Genomic DNA, 22,895 nt, shown 5'->3' with positions numbered 1-22,895 from the left:
TTCCATACTGTAAGTAGTTCACCTGACGTGTGCTGCACAACAGTGAGCGACTGAGCTCTGGTCTCTCATCGTTGCGTGCTTATAAAGAAACACCACATGACTGGGGATTACCAGTAAACTTCATAATGAAAGATTATGTGGCAGATGTAAATTTAAGATTCTGATCTTCTTTATCTCCTAACCTATAGAACAAGTTGACTGCAGGGATTTACTTCAATTTCAGTAGCTTTAAATATGAGAATTTATCCAGAAACTTCTGAGAAATTGTTTAAACGCTATTTCCAAATACCCCGGTATAAGATATATATGGTACACCACCCAAGCCTATCTCTGGCCTCTCGTCCCTGAGTCAGTCTGAAAAGGTCAAAGGCTCCATGTCAGTCATCTAGAGAGCTGTGTGATTGTGAATGGGGCTGTGTGTGTGTGTGTGTGTATTTACGTATCCAAGCAGCAGTACAATGATCTCTCTAGACCTTACAGCAGGCTCTGAAAATAAAGGTATCCTTCCACTCAGAGCCTTCCCCGTCTTGGCAGTCCGTGAGCACATGGCTACACCCAGGCCTTTTCCTGTCTGGATGGGAATATGGAGCAGAATAGATCCTCTGATTCTACACTGATGTAGTATAAATAGAGATCATTGTCCTCTCTTCATGGCATGGCAGCTTGTTTATTGTCGCTTTTCTAACGGTCGTCAAGGCCTATGCTGTTTATACATTAGATACGACTGGTATGATTCATTCTTTTGAGTTCATATTTTGAACTTGAGTTGAAATGAAGTTTTCATTCATGGAGAGGATTCTGTGTTAGTTTGTTCATAGGGTCAAACGGTCAGGTTGCGTATATGTCTGTGTCATACCTGTGTCATACTGTATCACTCCCCAGACAAAGACACGATGTGTCCAGCCCAGGGAGAAGGGAAGGGAAAGAAGGAATCTCTCGCGTACACGGAAGACTCTACACTGGTGAGTTAACGTTTCATATTTCAAAGTTTATTCGCCACATGCACATGTGGAAAACAGTACAGTGAAGTTGATACTTTGAGAGCTCATTGCCAAGAATGCAGTGATAGTAGTAATAGTATGGACAATTATAGAAAATATAGAAAACATAAAATATATATATATATATAAACAGACACCTTACAAGTCCTCAACTGGCAGCTTCATTAAATAGTACCCCCAAGGCCTCCCGGGTGGCACTGCATCGCAGTGCTAGCTGTGCCACCAGAGACTCTGGGTTCGAGCCCAGGCTCTGTCGCAGTCTAGCGTGCCTAGCATTGTCCGGGTTAGGGAGGGTTTGGCCGGTGGGGATATCATTATCTCGTCTCGCACTAGCGACCCTTGTGGCGGGTGCAGACTGACGAGTTTCAGAGAAAGTTCTTTGTTTCTAGCCATTTTGAGCCTGTAATCAAACCCACAAATGCTGATGCTCCAGATACTCAACTAGTCTCAAGAAGGCCAGTTTTATTGCTTCTATAATCAGCATTACAGTTTTCAGCTATGCTAACATAATTGCAAAATGGTTTTCTAATGATCAGTTAGCCTTTTAAAATGACAAACTTAGCTATTAGCTAACACAACGTGTCATTGGAACATGGGAGTGATGGTTGCTGATAATTGCTGATAATGGGCCTCCATTCAAAATCAGCCGTTTCCAGCTACAATAGTCATTTACAACATAAACAATGTATTTCTGATCAATTTGATGTTATTTTAATGGAGAAAAAATGTGCTTTTCTTTCAAAAACAAGGACATTTCTAAGTGACCCCAAACTTTTGAACGGTAGTGTAGATGTAAACAGGAGTAATAGTGACCAGTAGCAGAATAAATAGATACTAAATGTAAAAGCAATCCATAATCAATGAACAGCAGCGTAATGGTAGTAATACATCTAGTCAATAATAATTATTATCATTATATCACGTTCATGTTTTTATCAATTTACAGATCGAAAAACTCTTGGTACTCTAATGATTTGGAACATGAGTAAAACTCTGACTCCTGTCCCCACAAATCAGTTGAAGTCACATATAGTCTGATTGATGTAAAATTTTTCATGACTGGGAGATCATTTGTTTTTGGGGAGCGATTATCTTATCGCTGTTTCATGCCAATCCCACCTGACCTCACTAAATGAACCCTTTTTTCCCATGTTGTTTGCCTTCACTTTTGGGAAAGTCCGTACAAACATGACGCACTTCTCGGCCTGACAAGCTGAACTCTTGTTTCTAAAGGTCAGGTGGGCAGATATGGGAAAGCTGTGGCCACGTGGTTCACCGTGTGTGTGCGTGCGTGTGTGTTTGTGTGTGTGTGCCCTACCCTGTTTAACCAGGAGGAGAGAGAAATAAAAGATGACCTCACCGTCTCTTCTCTCCCCTGAGAGGAGTGATATGATGGGTGAGAAACAAGCCGTAGAGAGGGAGGCAGAGATAACACAGTCCCACTGACGGTAGCTGCAGCAGCAGTGTGAAGACAGAGAGGAAGGAAGGAAGTGTCTGATTAGCAGTAGGAGACATCCACACCAGCAGGTCAGGGCACTGCCCTCCCACGCAGCTCTAGAAGCACACCTTTTCCTATGGGAAGCCATATTGTTTCCTACCGTGGTCATTCTCTGTTTCTGACTACCTGGTTCTGAAAAGTGACCTATTGTATAGTAGGTCTTGTGTTATGGTGAGGGACTGACCGTGCAGTTGTGGGCAGGCATCCTCTGTGATTTTCTTTTGTGATTCTCTACAATTTTCCTGGGTTGTTTTGTGTGGTGCGTAATTGTCAGCATAGTCCACAGGGCCTATGTGACTGAGATGATGTCATACTGAAATGCTTTGGCCATGTCATATCTCTGTTGTGATCACGCCGCAATCTGCAGGCAACTTTCTTCTGGTATGATAATTGTCTTCATGCATGAAGGATTAGGTGTATTGTTCAGTGGTGATTTAGTTCTGCAATTCACCCCCCTCTTGTGAATGTGGCTAAGCTGTGCTGCTTATCTGGAGAGTGGCATGTAGACAGGGCCACTGTCACAGCTCTCTCTTGGCCAGACTCCCTCTGTACTTCATTATTAGCCTTTGAGAGGAATTACACTGTAACTCTGGAGGACTGTCTTTTATAAGAAGCTCACCAGGTCAAACACAACAGCCAGCCAGACAGCCTGCCAGCCAGACAGCCAGAAGTCTGTGGCACGTAAACCACACAGTCTCAGAGGAGAAGAATATTTCAAAACTCTTTTATGAAGATCTTTTTCAACGTACTGAGTCTAGTTTCAGTTAGAAGCAATGTAGTGTACTCTCTGAATGTCTATCAGAGTCAGACACTGGATGGAACCAAGGCTGTGGGTACCACAGTGCTTCGTACGAGGATCAGGGTACATCTGATTTTTAATGTCAGTTAGAAAATAGAAACAGAGTTTGTTGACATGATGTATACCGTAACTGACTGTTTGGCTATGAAAAGCCATCTGACATTTACTCCTGAGGTGCTGACCTGTTGCACCCTCTACAACCACTGTGATTATTTATTATATGACCCTGCTGGTCATCTATGAACGTTTGAACATCTTGGCCATGTTCTGTTATAATCTCCACCCTGCACAACCAGAAGAGGACTGGCCACCCCTCAGAGCCTGGTTCCTCTCTAGGTTTCTTCCTATGTTCTGTCCTTTCTAGGGTTTTTCCTAGCCACCGTGATTCTACACCTGTATTGCTGGCTGTTTGGGGTTTTAGGCTGGGTTTCTGTACAGCACTTTGTGACATCGGCTGATGTAAAAAAAAGGGCTTCATAAATAAATGCGATTGATTGACTATGAGACAGCTGAAGATTGGGTGCAGTGCAGGACTCATTCATGTCTTCCTATTAGCAGCTGTTGAAGGTCCATGCCGGGGCCTCAGTGCTCTTCCACCTGAAACAAATATCTGCCAGTGAGAGTGAAAGCAGATGCCATTTCTCAGATCCTTTCCGTCTAATTCAGTTTGCTCCAGCAGTGTTCCTCGTTGTTCTGTTGATGGAATCACGTCATTGGTGTCCGCCTCGCTGATTATGACAACCTGTCAGAGAGACAACCTGTGAGCTGTTACAGAGTGGGAGGAGCTGCATGGAATACTAATTTGGTGCTAGCCTTAGTCGCCAGTAGAGGGCAGTCTAACATCAACTGGAGCCGCATTTTGGTCCACAGACTCTGCACCAGAGGTCTGTTTGAACGTGTTTGACGGCCAAAGTTTTCAAAGATAAGTGGAGAATGTATACAAAACAACGTAGAGCACTACAGTTCAGAATTAGCATCGACATTTACATTGCTGTAAAGTGTGATGCAGAATGTTTGGTTAATTGAATTGTATGATGCAACACAGCTTTCAGTGTCAATGAGTTTGTGTGAGGTACAGTTGAGTAATCTTCGTAAAACAGAACTGCAGAGAGCAGCCAGGAAAGGAGGAAGTCCTGTAATAAGGACAGACTGTGATGCTGCTGCCTGCCAAAACCATAATGAATGTTCCTGCCAGCTCTGTGTGTCCTCAGGCACCCCCTAGTGTTGTGTTCTGGTATAACTACCTCCCGATGTGTACAACATTTCAAACGGTTAACAAGAAAAATACAGATTACATAAAAAAACATATTTTTGCCAGAAAGTTTGGTTCAGTAATATATTGCCTGTCTTAATCTTGCAGAGGCGTGCTTGACAAGCCTGCATTCTAGTCAGGAATTGTGATGGTTTATGATTTTCGAGTTTTCACAGGTTACCAAACCAAGCATGATTATAAATGTGCTTCCCTACTGCAGTGGAATGGGCTGCCTGGGCACTGTAGGTCCTGAGGCTGCTCAGTGCATAAAAGGAAGGATATTTTCCTCCATATTGTTTTGGTTTGGGGGGAAGCAGGGGGTAGCTAGTTGCGGTGAATTCTTCAGTGAGTCTGTTCATCGCTCACTGAACCTGACAAGGGTGGGTCTGGCTGTCTGTGTGTCTCTTTACCCACGTCCCTCTTCTTTCCCATTCATCCTCCTCTCTGGTTTCACTTCCCCTCCCTCTGTAGTTGTACAGCAGGATATGAGGACACACGCAACCGTGCAGTTTCTCTCTCTCTCTCTCTCTCTCTCTCTCTCTCTCTCTCTCTCTCTCTCTCTCTCTCTCTCTCCTCCCTCTCTACCCCCCTACCTACCTACCTAGGTCCTGTTGACTACAGGTCCGATACCAGCCCAGAACTCCATAGGTGCTCAGGCTCAGACCCTCTGTTTGTATGCATCAGGGCCTTACAAAGGGCCCTTCACGGAGCGCCCCCCTCCCTTCAACCACCTCTCTGAACTCACCCTGACCCACAGCCTTTTATGTCGATTGATCCTTCTCTCAGTGGAGGATCTCACATGCTTCACCCACACCACTATGTTTACTGAGTAGGCAGCACGTAACATGGTACACTTATTGACATTTTGTCATACAACCTTGTTTTAGGTTGCTTTCAGAGACTCTTAGGTTGCTTTCAGAGAATTCTGCATTCTTCGCTATTTGGAATAGGTTGTTATTTACGGTAGACGTGGGTTGAGGGTTTGTTGTGGTTGTGGCACAGTGGTTGTACAGTATGAGAATAGAAGCCAGTCCTTGGTTAGCACAAAGAGAGGCTGGAAGATATCAGGAAGTGTTGATTAACCCCCCCCCCTCCTCCTCCGTAGTGGTTTTATCCAATGACAATTGCCATTTTAGAAAAGTCCCCTAAACATGATTAGCATGCCATGTATCTGGGTCTGTTGTTTTCCTCTCATAATGTTACAAGCCGTGTGCCCTGGGGAATAGTAGGAATTGGGGCAAGTTGCTCTTGTTTCCAGGGGTTGTCTTTAGTTCCACTAAGCTGCCCAGACGTGTTAGGACCGACTGAGCCCCAACCCTCTCTCTCTCTCGCTCTCTCTCTCTACCCCTCTCTCTCCCCCTCTCACCCCCCCCCCCCCGCTCTCTCTATCTCTATCTCTCTCTGTGCGTCATGTGGACAGTTTGTAATGGTTGCCATGGTTCCAACTGTTTGTCCGTTCCATTGATGACTGTCTGCAGATGTGGAGTTTTTTTCCCCTGCTCAAGTGTTTCACACAGAGGACACTTCTGCTTTCTCCTCTGCTTTGGGACACCCACTGTTTGAGAACATGTTACACGCATTGAGATTCCAATTCTAAGTGATACGCTTGGGGTGTTTTTCATCACGAGGACCTATGTTTGTACTCAATAGAAGACGTATGATATTAATTCCTAAAGGTATTGTCCTTATTAGCAGTGTTATTTCATCAAACCTATGGGACAAGCAACAGCAGTTGACTATGTCTCTAGTCATAGTTTATCTGATCTGTTGCTCCTCACTGTGTGTAGGAGAGCTTCCCTCTTCTGGAGCCAGCCTGCATGCAGGTCATGCATCACAGTGGCTTCTCTCGTGGCTGTCTGCCTTATCAGCCTGTTTCCATAGACACTCTCTCCCTGCCGCTCAGCATCACAGCACCCACTGGGTACAGCTGTTCAACTCGTCGCCACACGGGAGGAACGGGGGGGGGAGGAAATAGATGCAGATTGACGAGAGGATAAGAGGAGTTGAAATTGAACAGAAAATGGAAAGAGATGAATAGGGGAGAGGAGAGAGAGAAAAAAATGTCAGTGAAAGAGAGGAGAGGAGGGAGGAGTGTGTGTGTGAGAGAGAGAGAAGGAAAAGAAGGGAGGGTCAGACTGAGGGGCTGGTTCTGCGAGCAGATGTGGGAAGAGTTGCTCATTTCCCCTAAACTTCACAAAGGACTCCACAAGCCTGAGCTTCATGTTGGAATCTAGCTCCTTTCTGTTAATAACCACTACTTTTCACTGCCTGGAAAGATGTACGAGCGACACAAGCGGAGGTATAGTCTGCGTGGAAAGGGGGAGAGAACAGTGGATGTCGTTTTGATAAAGGTACGAATGGACAGAGAATCTTTTTACTTGCCACATGTGTGAGAGAGCGCTCTATGCCTGTGGATGTGGTCGTGGAAGAGACCAACAAAAAAAAACAGGCTGTAGGTTATCTTAGCAAATTTCATGACGTGTTTTCATCGAGCCTTTCGTCTCCGCTGTATCCTCGTGGTAACAACTGAGATTCCACATCTACACTGGGAAGATGACTGTCACCTTTCGTGTCACGGAAGAGTCATTTACTCTCTTTGTGTGTGTTAGTATTTGTCCGGATGTGTCTCATTTTTAGCCGTTCTTCAGTGTGTGCTCAGGAGGTGTGGAGTGTTTGTGAGCCGTTAGTAGCCCTGAGCAGTGTGCTCTCAGGGTGGACTTTGTCTTTGGATGGAGAATGAAGGCCTGCTGGCCAAATCTCAGGAAGTGGTCCATACTCTTCTCTCTCTCTCTTTCTTTCTTCCTCTCTCTCTCTCTTTCTCTCTCTCATTTCCTCTCCCTCTCTCTTTCTTTCTTTCTCTCTCTCTTCTTTCTCTCTCCCTCTCTCTCTCTCTCTCTCTCTCTCTTTCTCTCTCTCATTTCCTCTCTCTCCCTCTTTCTCCCTCTCTCTTTCTTTCTCTGTCTCCTCTCGCTCCCTCCTCCTCTCCTCTTTCTCCCTCTGTTTACTTTGGATGACACTTCGTCTGTGTGCAAAGTGTGAGTCACGGAATACAATGCTAGGATTCTGAATGTGATGTATATTCTGCTGTCTGCGTGTCAGGATTGTATATCATTTATGTAAACTTTGTGTAAATTCCTGTCTGTTTTCTGTCTCCAAATGTTGTCTATTACTAGTGGCACCATATCTGATTTTGATCGGTTTTGCCTCAAGTGCTCCACCAAACCGCTCAGGTTTAAGTCATATTTTCAGCATGTCTTCACCACCGCTTTGAGCATCTCTCTGTACTTTAGCTGGGTGGGACTGGGAACAGCACTGGAATTCCAGTGGAATGTGGGATGTGGGCTCTGGGTTGGTGAATATATATATATATATGTGTGTATATGTACTGGTAAGGAAGGGCACTGTATCTGTATCTGAGAGAGCCCAGACCAAAGCAGAACAGCAGAGCATGTTGGAGCGCTTGGACAGAGTAGAGTGGCCTGTGGATGTGAGGTTTGCGATAAGAGGCCAGGCTGCATCTCTGGGGCCAGGCGTCAGGCTCTATCTTTGGGCATGGGACCTGGGAATTCTCCCCTCTGCTCTCCATCATCTCTGGGTGTCAGAATCCAGGCCAGACTTGTTTTGGACAGGCATGAGGCTGGACTAGATTTGGATGGCTTCAATACAGAGGGGAAGAGATCTGCGTAAGAGGACTTCTTCCTAAAGGATGTCATTATGCACAGGTTTGTTAGATTTCAAAGCGAATAGACAAGATGGTCCATATTAGATGGCCCTATTGCAATTCCACCCCAAAAATGAAGAAGAATTGTGGTCAGATCAAATCTCCCCTTCCTTAGCCTTGGTCCTCCCTCTCAGGCTGTGTGTTGTGTTCCCTGAAGGGCGAGGAGGGCAGAGTGAACTTGGTGACAGATAGACGAGGGTAGAGCGTCTCTCGAGTCCAACTCCTGGGAGAAAACATGTCTGAAATGTTTTTCTCCAGCTCTTGTCTCTGCTTCAGAACAACTCCACCTATTCCAAGGGCGTGTATTGATTGTTTGGGCCTAAATTAAGCTTGGGAGTGTTGTTGTTTCTGTCTGCACTGTAAGTACTGTAGCAAAGCACTTAAATGTAGCTCTCTCCAAGGACATTCCTCTCCCTTGCTGTGCCTCTGAGTCATGCCAGACATTGGCTGTCACTGTGGAAAGTGCAAGTCTGAAGTCTGCCATTCGTTATATTGGGTTTCTTTTCACCAGGGGCTTCCTTCTCTACCCACATGTATCCATTTATAGCTGATCATCTCCTTTTCCCAGGCAGCGCAGGAGACTGATCTACTAGGCAGCGCAGGAGACTGATCTACTAGGCAGCGCAGGAGACTGATCTACTAGGCAGCGCAGGAGACTGATCTACTAGGCAGCGCAGGAGACTGATCTACTAGGCAGCGCAGGAGACTGATCTACTAGGCAGCGCAGGAGACTGATCTACTAGGCAGCGCAGGAGACTGATCTACTAGGCAGCGCAGGAGACTGGAGACTGATCTACTAGGCAACGCAGGAGACTGATCTACTAGGCAGCGCAGGAGACTGGAGACTGATCTACTAGGCAGCGCAGGAGACTGATCTACTAGGGAACGCAGGAGACTGATCTACTAGGCAGCGCAGGAGACTGATTTACTAGGCAACGCAGGAGACTGATCTACTAGGCAACGCAGGAGACTGATCTACTAGGCAGCGCAGGAGACTGATCTACTAGGCAACGCAGGAGACTGATCTACTAGGCAACGCAGGAGACTGATCTACTAGGCAACGCAGGAGACTGATCTACTAGGCAGCGCAGGAGACTGATCTACTAGGCAGCGCAGGAGACTGGAGACTGATCTACTAGACAGCGCAGGAGATGGATCTACTTGGCAGCGCAGGAGACTGATCTACTAGGCAGCGCAGGAGACTGATCTACTAGGCAGCGCAGGAGATGGATCTACCAGACAGCACAGGAGACTGATCTACTAGGCAGCGCAGGAGACTGGAGACTGATCTACTAGACAGCGCAGGAGACTGGAGACTGATCTACTAGACAGCACAGGAGACTGATCTACTAGGCAGCGCAGGAGACTGATCTACTAGGCAGTGCATGAGACAGGAGACTGATCTACTAGGCAGTGCAGGAGACTGGAGACTGATCTACTTGGCAGCGCAGGAGACGGATCTACTAGACAGCACAGGAGACTGATCTACTAGGCAGTGCATGAGACTGGAGACTGATCTACTAGACAGCGCAGGAGACTGGAGACTGATCTACTAGACAGCACAGGAGACTGATCTACTAGGCAGCGCAGGAGACTGATCTACTAGGCAACGCAGGAGACTGATCTACTAGGCAGCGCAGGAGACGGATCTACTAGACAGCACAGGAGACTGATCTACTAGGCAGTGCATGAGACTGGAGACTGATCTACTAGGCAGCACAGGAGACTGGAGACTGATCTAAATGCATGTGCTCATCTATGTTTGTACCAGTGACAATTGTAGAATAGAATAAAATAGATTTGAACAAAAACAAACTATTATCCATTGTTGGATTAGAAGGGAAATGTGTCCGTACCTGAACATGTTGTGTACGGTATGTACACGTGTTCTATATTGTACGTTACATGTGTTTGTCTGGTGTGTGTGTCTGCTTCTGTAGGATAAGAGTGTAGTGTTCTCCCTCCGCCCAGCGCTGCAGGGCACACAGAGGCTGCTCAGTGCTGCACTGGGCTGTAGGCAGGCCCATCAATGAGGCCTTGTGCATTGTCCACTAGCCACTTTAAGACTGTACAGAACCCTGGTAAAGAAGCCCCCTGCCCCCACATTCTACTAGTGGGGGAAAGACAATTAACCACAAGCCTGGGGAAATCCACATGTTTTCACATTCCCTACAGAGGAGATACATGTACACATAGACTTTGTTCTCTCTCCCACTCCTTCTCTTTCCCACTCCTCTCTCTCTCTCTTTCTCTCTCTCTCTTACGCACGCATAACAAAAATGCGTATGGTCTTTAATGAGTTTAATGCTTTTAAATATAATGAACTTTTACAAGACTCAATCAGTTCTGCCATCAGGTCAGTTGTCACTAATAATGAACGTCAGTGCACTTGTCTTTATTGCTCAAGAAAGCAGTGGAATTACTCCATAACTTAATCGTCAGGTCATAAATCATAGTAGCCAATGGATCCTTTGTTCAGGGTTTCTTAATAGTTCCATTGTACTGTCTGTTTCATTCTCCGGCCACTCTGGCTGCTAAACCGTTTAGTCCAGACAGATAACTGACTGACTGATATATTTCCACTATAACAAAAATATCCCAACCTTCTTGAGCTTTCTTTTCTTGCTGGTGGAAACCAAATAGACAGTGAACTAGGATTTTATACTTCATCATTTTTGACCCCGTAACCTACAGGTCTGCCCTTTTTGAGAATGTACTGTATAGTGTCTGTTTGAGTCTTCGGAGCGAATATATACTGAGCTACCTCTGAGGTTTATGTGTTCTGTTCTGTATTCCATATCTCTTGATTACCGTCGCTCTGAAAATTAGCACAAACTAATTGCAAAATCACGCATACGCTGTTAGCTAAATGCTAACGAGATTAAAAACGAACATGACCTAATTGCAAAGACAGGCAAATCCAACTCATAAAGTTATATATATATATATATATATATATATATATATATATATATATATATATATATATATATATATATATATAAGCGTAGCTTGTAGCTACCGAATGTAATTTTCGGTGAGTGGGGACATTTACAAGCGAAAGTGAAATTGTGCAAATTAACAAAGTTGTTGATGTATGCTTTTCTGAAGGAAAAAAACACTAGAAGAAAGCACAGGGAAAAATGGCAACTGTAGAGAGAACTAATCCAGAGGTCTTTGACTTCTGGCTGAAGTCGTGCTCGTTGTGCTAAAGCGTTCTCCAGTTGTGCTAAAACGTTCTCCTGTTGCGCTAGCGCGTTCTCCTGTTGCGCTAACGCGTTCTCCTGTTGCGCTAACGCGTTCTCCTGTTGCGCTAGCGCGTTCTCCTGTTGCGCTAACGCGTTCTCCTGTTGCGCTAACGCTTTCTCCCGTTGCGCTTACATGTTCTCCTGTTGCGCTAACGCATTCTCCTGTTGCGCTAACGCGTTCTCCTGTTGCGCTAACGCGTTCTCCTGTTGCGCTAATGCGTTCTCCTGTTGCGCTAGGGCGTTCTCCTGAGGCGCTAACGCTTTCTCCCGTTGCGCTTACATGTTCTTCAGTTGTGCTAACGCGTTCTCCTGTTGCGATAACGCATTTTCCAGTTGCGCTAACGCGTTCTCCTGTTGCGCTAACGCGTTCTCCTGTTGCGCTAACGCGTTCTCCTGTTGCGCTAGCGCGTTCTCCTGTTGCGCTAACGCTTTCTCCCGTTGCGCTTACATGTTCTTCAGTTGTGCTAACGCGTTCTCCTGTTGCGCTAACGCATTCTCCAGTTGCGCTAACGCGTTCTCCTGTTGCGCTAACGCGTTCTCCTGTTGCGCTAACGCGTTCTCCTGTTGCGCTAACGCATTCTCCATTTGCGCTAGCGCGTTCTCCTGTTGCTCTAACGCGTTCTCCTGTTGCGCTAGCGCGTTCTCCCGCGCGCTAACGCTTTCTCCCGTTGCGCTTACATGTTCTTCAGTTGTGCTAATGCGTTCTCCTGTTGCGCTAACGCATTCTCCAGTTGCGCTAACGCGTTCTCCTGTTGCGCTAACGCGTTCTCCTGTTGCGCTAACGCATTCTCCATTTGCGCTAGCGCGTTCTCCTGTTGCTCTAACGCGTTCTCCTGTTGCGCTAGCGCGTTCTCCCGTTGCGCTAACGCTTTCTCCCGTTGCGCTTACATGTTCTTCAGTTGTGCTAATGCGTTCTCCTGTTGCGCTAACGCATTCTCCAGTTGCGCTAGCGCGTTCTCCTGTTGCGCTAACGCGTTCTCCTGTTGCGCTAACTCGTTCTCCTGTTGCGCTTACATGTTCTTCAGTTGTGCTAACGCGTTCTCCTGTTGCGCTAACGCATTTTCCAGTTGCGCTAACGCGTTCTCCTGTTGCGCTAACGCGTTCTCCCGTTGCGCTAACGCTTTCTCCCGTTGCGCTTACATGTTCTTCAGTTGTGCTAATGCGTTCTCCTGTTGCGCTAACGCATTCTCCAGTTGCGCTAGCGCGTTCTCCAGTTGCGCTAGCGCGTTCTCCTGTTGCGCTAACGCGTTCTCCTGTTATGCTAACTCGTTCTCCTGTTGCGCTAGCGCGCTCTCCTGTTGCGCTAACGCGTTCTCCTGTTGCGCTAACGCGTTCTCCTGTTGCGCTAGCGCGTTCTCCTGTTGCGCTAACGCGTTCTCCTGTTGCGCTAACGCGTTCTCCTGTTGCGCTAACTCGTTCTCCTGTTGCGCTAGCGCGCTCTCCTGTTGCGCTAACACGTTCTCCTGTTGCGCTAACGCGTTCTCCTGTTGCGCTAGCGCGTTCTCCTGTTGCGCTAACGCGTTCTCCTGTTGCGCTAACGCGTTCTCCTGTTGCGCTAACGCGTTCTCCTGTTGCGCTAACGCGTTCTCCTGTTGCGCTAGCGCGTTCTCCTGTTGCGCTAGCGCGTTCTCCTGTTGCGCTAGTGCGTTCTCCTGTTGCGCTAGCGCGTTCTCCTGTTGCGCTAGCGCGTTCTCCTGTTGCGCTAGCGCGTTCTCCTGTTGCGCTAGCGCGTTCTCCTGTTGCGCTAGCGCGTTCTCCTGTTGCGCTAGCGCGTTCTCCTGTTGCGCTTACATGTTCTCCTGTTGTGCTAACGCGTTCTCCTGTTGTGCTAACGCGTTCTCCTGTTGTGCTATTTCCAAACAAACCCGTGACTGGCTCAACTGGGGAACTACAGTAAGCTTCATAATATTTGTGACAGGTGAAATGAAGAACGAAATCTGCTTTATATCCTAAGAAATTGCACAAGTTGACTGCAGGTAATAACTTAAAAAGTAGCTACAAATATTCAAATGTATTTAAACTTAAAAATAAATACTTTTGACGGTAATTTACATTTTTCCAAATACCCCTGTATACGGTATATACAGTATACCTCCCCAAGCCTAGTCAACACTAAGGCCATCTATAGGCGATAAAGGAAAGGGAAAGGCCTTAAAGTATCCTCTGTTTTGTGATAAACCATGCTTATGTTCTGACGTGGGTAATCTGTAAGTGATTGTGGGTCGTCTGTCGCTCTGGATAAGAGCGTCTGCTAAATGACTTAAATGTAAATGTAAATGTCTGTCTATCTGACCATGGGTTGTGAATTGTGATAAAGCCATTGTGTGGTCTGAGAGGACAATATCTCAAGTTCACTTGTCCGTATTGTCACCCTGGTCTGGTTCTGAGCAGCAGCAGCTGTGTGTGATTGGACGGACACAGAGAGGGGCGACGCCCACACCCCCCCTGTGTCACGACACTGAGACCCTGTCCCTCTGAGCAGGGGCGGAACAATAAGGCCCTGTATCAGCAGCCGTGTGTGTGAGGGGAGAATTTCCTGGATACACACACAGACACCTCAACATACACACACAAACGTGCAGTCACACTTGCATGCACGAGTACATTCACATATGCACTCATGTAAACACACTCGCACACACACACGCAAGCAGGCACACACACACACACTTATTACAAACACACGTACATGAACACATGTACAAGGCGTGGGAAGATTGGCTCTGTAGTTGGCGACCTGATCACGTGATGAGTGGTCTGCCAATGGGTGTGATGTCTGGGGCTGATGATGGATGATGAGGAACAGACGGTGAGCTGTATGAATCTAATCTCTGTCCTCATGGAATCTACTCTCTGTCCTCATTCTCAATAAACCCCTCCCTGGAGAAGTGTAATTGTTGTTGTTAGAGAAGTGTCGTTGTTGTAGTTAGAGAAGTGAAGTTGTTGTTGGAGAAGTGTAGCTGTTGTAGTTAGAGAAGTGTAGTTGTTGTTGTTAGAGAAGTGTAGCTGTTGTAGTTGGAGAAGTGTGGTTGTTGTAGTTAGAGGTTTAGTTGTTGTAGTTAGAGAGGTGTGGTTGTTGTAGTTAGAGAGGTGTAGTTGGTGTAGTTGTAGTTAGATAGGTGTAGTTGTTGTATAGGTGTAGTTGTTGTAGTTGTATAGGTGTAGTTGTTGTAGTTAGAGAAGTGTGGTTGTTGTAGTTAGATAAGTGTAGTTGTAGTTAGAGAGGTGTGGTTGTTGTAGTTGAAGAGGTGCAGTTGTTGTAGTTGGAGAGGTGTAGTTGTTGTAGTTGGAGAGGTGTAGTTGTTGTAGTTGGAAAGGTGTAGTTGTTGTAGTTGGATAGGTGTATTTGTTGTCTTTGGATATGTGTAGTTTTTGTAGTTGGAGAAGTGTGGTTGTTGTAGTTAGAGAAGTGTGGTTGTAGTTAGAGAGATGTTGTTGTTGTAGTTAGAGAGATGTTGTAGTTGGAGAGGTGTAGTTGTTGTTTTTGGAGAGGTGTAGTTGTTGTGGTTGGAGAGGTGTAGTTGTTGTAGTTGGAGAGGTGTAGTTGTTGTAGTTGGAGAGGTGTAGTTGTTGTAGTTGGAGAGGTGTAGTTGTTGTAGTTGGAGAGGTGTAGTTGTTGTAGTTGGAGAGGTGTAGTTGTTGTAGTTGGAGAGGTGTAGTTGTTGTAGTTGGAGAGGTGTAGTTGTTGTAGTTCGAGAGGTGTAGTTGTTGTAGTTCGAGAGGTGTAGTTGTTGTAGTTCGAGAGGTGTTGGAGTTAGAGAGGTGTGGTTGTTGTATTTACCGTATTGTAACTCTTGAAATATTCAACTAATGTATTTGGGTTTTAATAAGGGCATCTACTAGAAAAAGTAATAGTTCTTCTCTTTTCAGTCTCTTTGTTTTTATCTGAGGGTTGGGTGGTGTTCTTCCTCCTCCATTCTGTTCTTACTGCCATCTGAACAGTGAACACTGATCATGAGGCGGCAGGTAGCCCAGAGGTCAGAGAGGCGAGCCAGCAACCTGAGAGTTGCCAGTTTGAATCCTGGGTCCGCCTAGATGCCATTGCCTGCTGTTGTGCCCTTGAGCAAGGCACTTAAGCCCTCACAACAACAGCTCCCTGGGTGCCCAGTGTGGCCTAGAGCCTCAGACTGCTAGCAGCTGTCAGCTGAATGTCAATCAGGCCTGATGTTTACATGTGGGCAGAATTCCTCTCCGACTCCCGGTCCAAAATCCCAGCAGCAGCACGTATGGTGAGCAGCAGTTAGAGCTCAACACAGCCAGTTCCAGACACAGAGAGAGAGAGCCTACTGACTGTAGCAGACCTGGGCCCAGGGAATAGGCCAGATGTGGGCCTGGTGAGTCAGATCGAGGCACACAGTCACACTGTTTATGGTCTTTCATTCACGTGATTAGATTCTCTCTACCTGCAAACATGCATTTTCTTCTTCTTCTATGCAAAGCTGTGCTTTGTGGTAGGTCTTCTGTGTTCTGTGGTAGGTCTTCTATGTTCTGTGGTAGGTCTTCTATGTTCTGTGGTAGGTCTGCTGTGTTCTGTGGTAGGTCTTCTGTGGTAGGTCTTCTGTGTTCTGTGGTAGGTCTTCTGTGTTCTGTGGTAGGTCTTCTGTGTTCTGTGGTAGGTCTGCTGTGTTCTGTGGTAGGTTTTCTGTGGTAGGTCTTCTGTGTTCTGTGGTAGGTCTTCTGTGTTCTGTGGTAGGTTTGGGTCTTCCAAAGTAGAGGCCATCAATATTAATGTCCTGAGACTGATACTATTGTATATCTGTCTGACTGTTCTATAACACCAACCTGCCAAGACAGCATGGTTGAGAATACTAGGAATTCTTCCCAGATTCTTAGGTTTTTGAAAATAGAAAGTACTTAGAAAACTTGCGGTTGGTGTATATTCAGTAGTCATTTTGTTTCTTCACCCAAAAAATATGCTTACCGCTACTTTACTAAAGACATCTGTTGTATAGGTTCGGTCTTGTTGATCCCATTTTTGTTTCTAGATCCACAGAGAGAAGGAGACATTCTACCCTGCCCAGCCCTGCACTGATCCTACATTACAGGTGAAGACTACCATAACAGAATCCACAGGTAAGTCAAAATATGATGATGAAAAAATGTGCTATCTAGAACCTAAAAGGGTTCTTTGGCAGAACCAAACAGGGTTCTCCTATGGGGACAGCAGAGTAAAATAACTCTTCAGAATAGTTTGTCTTGACCAATCCCAGTCAGTTTATTTCTGCCAGGCAGTCAGTTATCATACAGGTTATATGAGATAGAGAAGAGCAGAAATGAAGATTGGGAGGGTTGTCAGGGGTATGGAGGTCCTTGCTTGGATCATGGAAGAGCACATGTCAGAATATAATTTGATGTCTGGAAGATCTCAGTTGGAAAGACCAGGTTGTAACTTAATTTCAGAGGATTGAGATGTACTGTAGAGAAGAGAGCAGCTCTCTGTAAGAGTAGTGAAAGGCTTAAAATGGCAAGGTCATTGATTCAGATAAGATAGGGATGGCATGGCATGGATCTGCTTTCATCTGGACTTCTATCCCTATGGTACCATGTGTCCCCATAGCATCAGTCAATGCATCTCGTACCTGTAGACTAGGTTAGCATGTTGTGCAACCCTACCACCTTTGATGTCTGAAGAAGATAGTGTTCACATCTGTGCAGAGATCAGTTGAAAGGAAATACCTTATGTCATAGGAATTAGACTAGCGTTCACATCTGTGCAGAGATCAGTTGCCATCATAGCTCTAAAAGGTATCCATACCACTGCATTGTCCTTAGCATCTCTGTATCTTTGTCCCCTCCCTTTGAGATGCTTCCAGTCCCATCGTTCTGGTTGCTAGGCCAAACAATGACAAAACAGCAACCCACTCAAACAATAAAATTCTTCTTGTTAAAATAAAAAAAGAACTAATCATTTTTTCGGCATCTGACGTCATCAACATCATACCCAAGAGGATCGCAACTATCAATGCAACGCAGCTCGTTTTTCTTCCTGATCATGTGAAAGGAAGACACAGGAAAAATGTTTAAAGACTCCAGCCACCCAAGCCATAGACTGTTCTCTCTGCTGCCGCACAGCAAGCAGTACTGGTGCATCAAGTCTGACACCAACAGGCCCCCGAACAGCTTCTATCCCTAACTTAATAGCTAACAAAATGGCTACATGGACAATCTGAGTTGGCCCTATTTTTCACTGTCTTTATGCAGTCAAACTCCATGTGACCGTTTAGTCCCGGTAATTAGGCTTCTCCAAGCTCTGATGCTGCTGAGGGTCATTAGTAGCCTATCAAACGTGCTAACTTCCTGGTACTCAGCACTCTATTGTTCTTCTAATCACTCTGACATTAATGCAAATGTAATCAAAAATCTAATCAAACACTTAATGAGAGCCCTAGAGCTCATGTTGCACAATGTTTCTGTAGGCTGTGCAATTGCGTGAGAAAACAGTGATGGCCTCTACTAAAAAGAGGATCAGCTTTCTATAGGCTAGGCTTACTACCTTTATTTCTCAACTTTCCTAATATTAAGCACATTGCTTCTCTTTACAACAGGAGTATAGCCTACCTGGCTGGCATGAAAATTAACCACAGGAAAAGAGTCCTCCATTTGCTATTTAAGTGCATAGATTACATTTATGTTTCCGCTGCCCCGGTTTCGATACAGGTGAATGATAATGGTCCATTCTAAATCATAACAAAATGTCACACATATATTATTTAGTATATGTAAAACAAGGTTGAATCAAGAATAGTCTGATGGGTGACAATATTAGCCTATCAATTGTGAATTGTATATTATCACGTATGAATGATGCCCAGCATAAGAAACATTGCCTTTTTTTGCGACTTTTTCTAATCATAGCCACACACCTCATGTAGCCTGGCCCATAGGCCTATACGTTTTGATACGGTTTGTATCTAATGTAACTAAAGTGGCCAAATAACTTCTTAAAATGAAGCACATTAATCCACTTTACAAGGGTTGTAGAGCCTAACTGGCATGTATAAGCAGCACGTGAGTTAAGTTTGGGGACAATCATTTTCACCATTAAAATGCACCTTTATAATAAAAGCATTACATGAATAATCACATTTGCGGTCACTTTTGATAATGGTGTTTTCCCACTAATGGAACATTTGTGCTTACAGCCTACTGCCATGTGCACATTGCTGCACTTATAATGTGAAGAAATAGTTTATATAGTTTATATAGTTTATCAACATTTTAAGCTTAACGTTCTGATCTGTTGCGTCAGCTACATTGTGTAAAACATGTTTGGGATGCTCGTGGTTGTATTAATTTGGGATCTATCGCATCCCATAACTGTCCCAGACTATGTTTTTAATATTTATTTCTCTCAGAGAACAGAATAGGTTGATTCTTGTGCTATGGGGGATAGTAGATTGACATAGGCTAGTGCTTTTGCTGTTTGTTAGGCCTACACATCTTGTTGGCTGATGAAAAGTAAATGTGGACAGTTCTTCCAATATCTTCAATATGCACCTCGGAATTAGATTAGGATGCGCTCAGTTGCGTAACCGATGTGTCTGTCTTCACTTGTAGCCTGTGAGAAAGACATGATCTCGTGACGGAGAGCCATGTGACAGAGGTGATTCGGAGGGCACAACGAGCGCAAAATGCATTGAGTTTTTTTAGGGTGCATTATGGCCACACACAGGGGATGCCGGCATGAAATTGTAGGCATTATCAAGTGCTTGTCAAATTGTTAATGAGTGACTGATGTAGTGTGTACAGCCTGTGAAAGAACAAAGCAGAGCTCATGCCTTTCAAGCAACATTTTTCAAATCATCATTGGAGCCTCATCATGCAGCCTTATAATGTATTAAAAATCAAAACATATAGCCCACCGTTTGTAGAACAACTAAAGTTACATTAATAACTCTAAATTCAGCATATAGGAGTACCTATTTTTTATTAACCGCTCAACATAGAATAGCCACATTCCCTCAAATCATTTGGAGAAAATATCCTTTCTGTTTTATTCAGCTATGTTTTAATTGTATTCTTCATACTATAAAATAATGCTATGGAATTCTAAGCAAATCTTGTCTGCTTAATGAGCTAGTGTAGCCCACAGCCATATGGCATAGCCAGATCAGGACCTAACATAAGGACAACGCAGAGCATGCTTTTCTGTTTCTTTGTTCCTTTTCTTCATATCATGTTTCTTTAGACCTGTCTAAAATAAATCATGGATTCATTGTGATGGTGTAGGCTATATTACATGGATTTTATTCGACTTTTTAAAATGTAGATGTTCCAAAGGACTGCATCAGTGGCTTGTAAGGCTATGTGTGGAGGCCAGGAGATGCTAAATGTGTTTATGTTAATTAACAGTCAATTCCCATGAGACCAGCAGTTATTTGCTTGACAATCACCAGCTGATGAAATGTTAGTGACCACCACAGCCCTGCACACACACACACACACACACACACACTGACACTCCAACACACACACTCACACTGACACTCCAACACACACACACACTGACACTCCAACACACACACACACACACACTGACACTCCAACACACACACACACACACACACACTGACACTCCAACACACACACACACACACACACACACACACACACACACACACACACACACATATTTACATTACATTTAAGTCATTTAGCAGACGCTCTTATCCAGAGCGACTTACAAATTGGTGAATTCACCTTCTGACATCCAGTGGAACAGCCACTTACAATAGTACACACACACACTGACACTCCAACACACACACACACACTGACACTCCACACACACACACACACACACACACTGACACTCCAACACACACACACACACTGACACTCCAACACACACACACACACACACACACACACACACACACACACACACACACACACACACACACACACACACACACACACACACACACACACACACACTCCAACACACACACACACACACTGACACTCCAACACACACACACACACACACTGACACTCCAACACACACACACACACACACTGACACTCCAACACACACACAAACAAGGCAAGGCAATGGTGAGTATCGGACACTCATCTTGATACCCCTTTTCTCTCTCACAGAATTCCCTGTGTCCCCTGAAAGCTCTGAAAGCTCTGAGAGTGTTGGAGGCTCCTTGTCCACCACTGGTGCCCTGAGAGACTCAATCAGTGATGTGGAAAGTCTGGGAGAGGACAGTGTCTTCAGAAAGGTGAGCACACTGGACTGGACCCAGACACTCGCTTTCAGTCACAATACAATGTAAGGAGAGGAGTAGGAGTCTTCATCGGCTGTGACATGATAGCATATGAGTACATTATGAGTCCGTATGAGTCAGTTCTAGAAAACAAGCAACACGGTCTATGTCTTCCCTATTGTATGTTTTTGGTGATGTAGTTCCATTGATTTCCCAGCTAGTCTGTTTGTAACCTCTTGAAACTCCCCATCCCGGATCCGGGATTGTGACTAAGCCTCAGGCTCATTAGCATAACGCAACGTTAACGATTTCTGAAAATCGCAAATAAAATTAAAATAATGCGTTTGCTCTCAAGCTTAGCCTTTTCTTAACAACACTGTCATCTCAGATTTTCAAAATATGCTTTTGAACCATAGAAATTGACTAATTTGTGTAAGAGTATGCAAAGCTAGCATAGCATTTTGTGTAGCATGTAGCACGCAACATTTTCACAAAAGCCAGATAACCAAATAAATAAAATCATTTACCTTTGAAGAGCTTCTGATGTTTTCAATGAGGAGACTCCCAGCCACATACCAAATGCGCAGTGTTTCCTGAAAGCGTCTGTGTGTAGGAGAAATCGTTCCGTTTTCTACATTGCGCCTGGCTACCGAAACGAACCGAAAATGCAGTCACCTACAACGTGAAACCTTTTCCGGATTAACTACATAATATCGACCGAAACATGGCAAACGTTGTAAATGTGGTCTCTTATGGTCAATCTTCCAACGATCTGCCTACAAATACGTCACAATGCTGCAGACACCTTGGGGAAACGACAGAAAGGGCAGACTCATTCCTCTTGCGTTCACAGCCATATAAGGAGATCATGAAAGACAGAGCCTCAAAAATCCTTGTCATTTCCTGGATGCCAAGTCATCTTGGTTTTGCCTGAAGCTCACGTTAAAGGGCACGCACAGAGAAGATATTTGTATTTCTGGACACGTCAGAGTGTTTTCTTTCGAACAGTAGCAATTATATGCATAGTCGAGCATCTTTTTGTGACAAAATATCTTGTTTAAAACGGGAACCGTTTTTCTTCCAAAAATGAAATAGCGCCACCATAAGTGTAAGAGGTTAATGCACCTTCAGACCACAGCAGACTGGTTAGCTTCCTCTACCATGTGACATCAGCAGGCTCCCATGAGCCCTCCTTCCTGGGCCAGCAAACCCCATTATGACCTCATCCCCCTCGTCATCCCCCTCTCCTTTACCACCCTTCCTCCTCCACCCTTCTTTCATAGTGTACACTCAGTGGAGGGCGGTTGAGGTATAACGACACTCCAAAGCTGTTTTTCCACTACAGCCTTGGTCCTCATTTCTTTGGTTTCAACAGGCTTTGGTTTCTCTGCACTCATGAGGTCATTTCCTCTCCGGGCATCTACTTAGCACTCAACCACACATGCACACTGTAACTTCAACTCAGTCTGTAGGCTACATGTTTTATTTCATTAGGTTTTCATGTTGGTATGTAAAAAAAAAAAGGGGGAAATAAAGAGTAAGTTAATGAGTCAAATGTCAGAAACGTTAACAAATGTTTTCTTCCTGAGAAGCTACACAAGTCCCCTCTAACTGCTCCCAGACCAGTCTCTGCCCCTCCGCCTCCCGTCTTGAGGTTTGTCATTACGCAACAGGTTTTGAAACATCGGGTGACCTCAGCATTTTGGACAGAGACAGGCAGGCAGTGACCAAAAAAGGACCTGAGTAACATGACTCGATTCTACTAGTCTTTTCATTCCTCGAAGGCTCTTTTAAAACGATCCTATTCCAAGTCCAATTTTCTCTAGAGCATATTTTCGAAATGTGCGTTTGTGTGTGTGTGCGTTACTGCGTGTGATTAGTGTAGGTGTGTGTTTGTGTAGAGAGTGTTAGCTGGCTGACTGCTTCCCTGCTGCGTGATCTCAGGCAGGCTGAGTCATTTGTTCTGGAAGTTGATTTTCCATAGCCTTCTCCTCATAAAGAGGCCTGTATGGTTATTATGCTCCGAGCGGCCGACCGTCAGCTTAACACCCGCCCAGTGCTGGCACTGCTGGAGAATGTGAAAACTAATGATACACTCCCAATGAAGATTATCTGCAGCCTGCCTCCCTAAAGGGTGTGTGTTTCAGTTGTTATGTAACCT

At 45.1% G+C, this 22,895-nt stretch overlaps 1 protein-coding gene across 8 annotated transcripts in view; it reads left to right on the top strand.

Annotated features, from left to right (window-relative positions):
• LOC135509495 (A-kinase anchor protein 13-like) overlaps positions 1 to 22,895 on the top strand; it is a 106,004-nt gene that overhangs the window by 55,054 nt on the left and 28,055 nt on the right. For all 8 annotated transcript variants that reach the window (XM_064930215.1, XM_064930213.1, XM_064930214.1 and 5 more), the window contains exons 8-10: positions 883 to 962; positions 16,505 to 16,592; positions 20,622 to 20,749. In XM_064930215.1, coding sequence (XP_064786287.1) covers positions 883 to 962; positions 16,505 to 16,592; positions 20,622 to 20,749 — 296 coding nt within the window. The remainder of the gene's footprint in view (positions 1 to 882; positions 963 to 16,504; positions 16,593 to 20,621; positions 20,750 to 22,895) is intronic.

This window comes from Oncorhynchus masou, chromosome 22, assembly GCF_036934945.1.
Source record: "Oncorhynchus masou masou isolate Uvic2021 chromosome 22, UVic_Omas_1.1, whole genome shotgun sequence".
Taxonomy (NCBI): Eukaryota; Metazoa; Chordata; class Actinopteri; order Salmoniformes; family Salmonidae; genus Oncorhynchus; species Oncorhynchus masou.
Note: the sequence above shows the minus strand (reverse complement) of the source record. Positions and strands in the feature narration are given on the sequence as shown.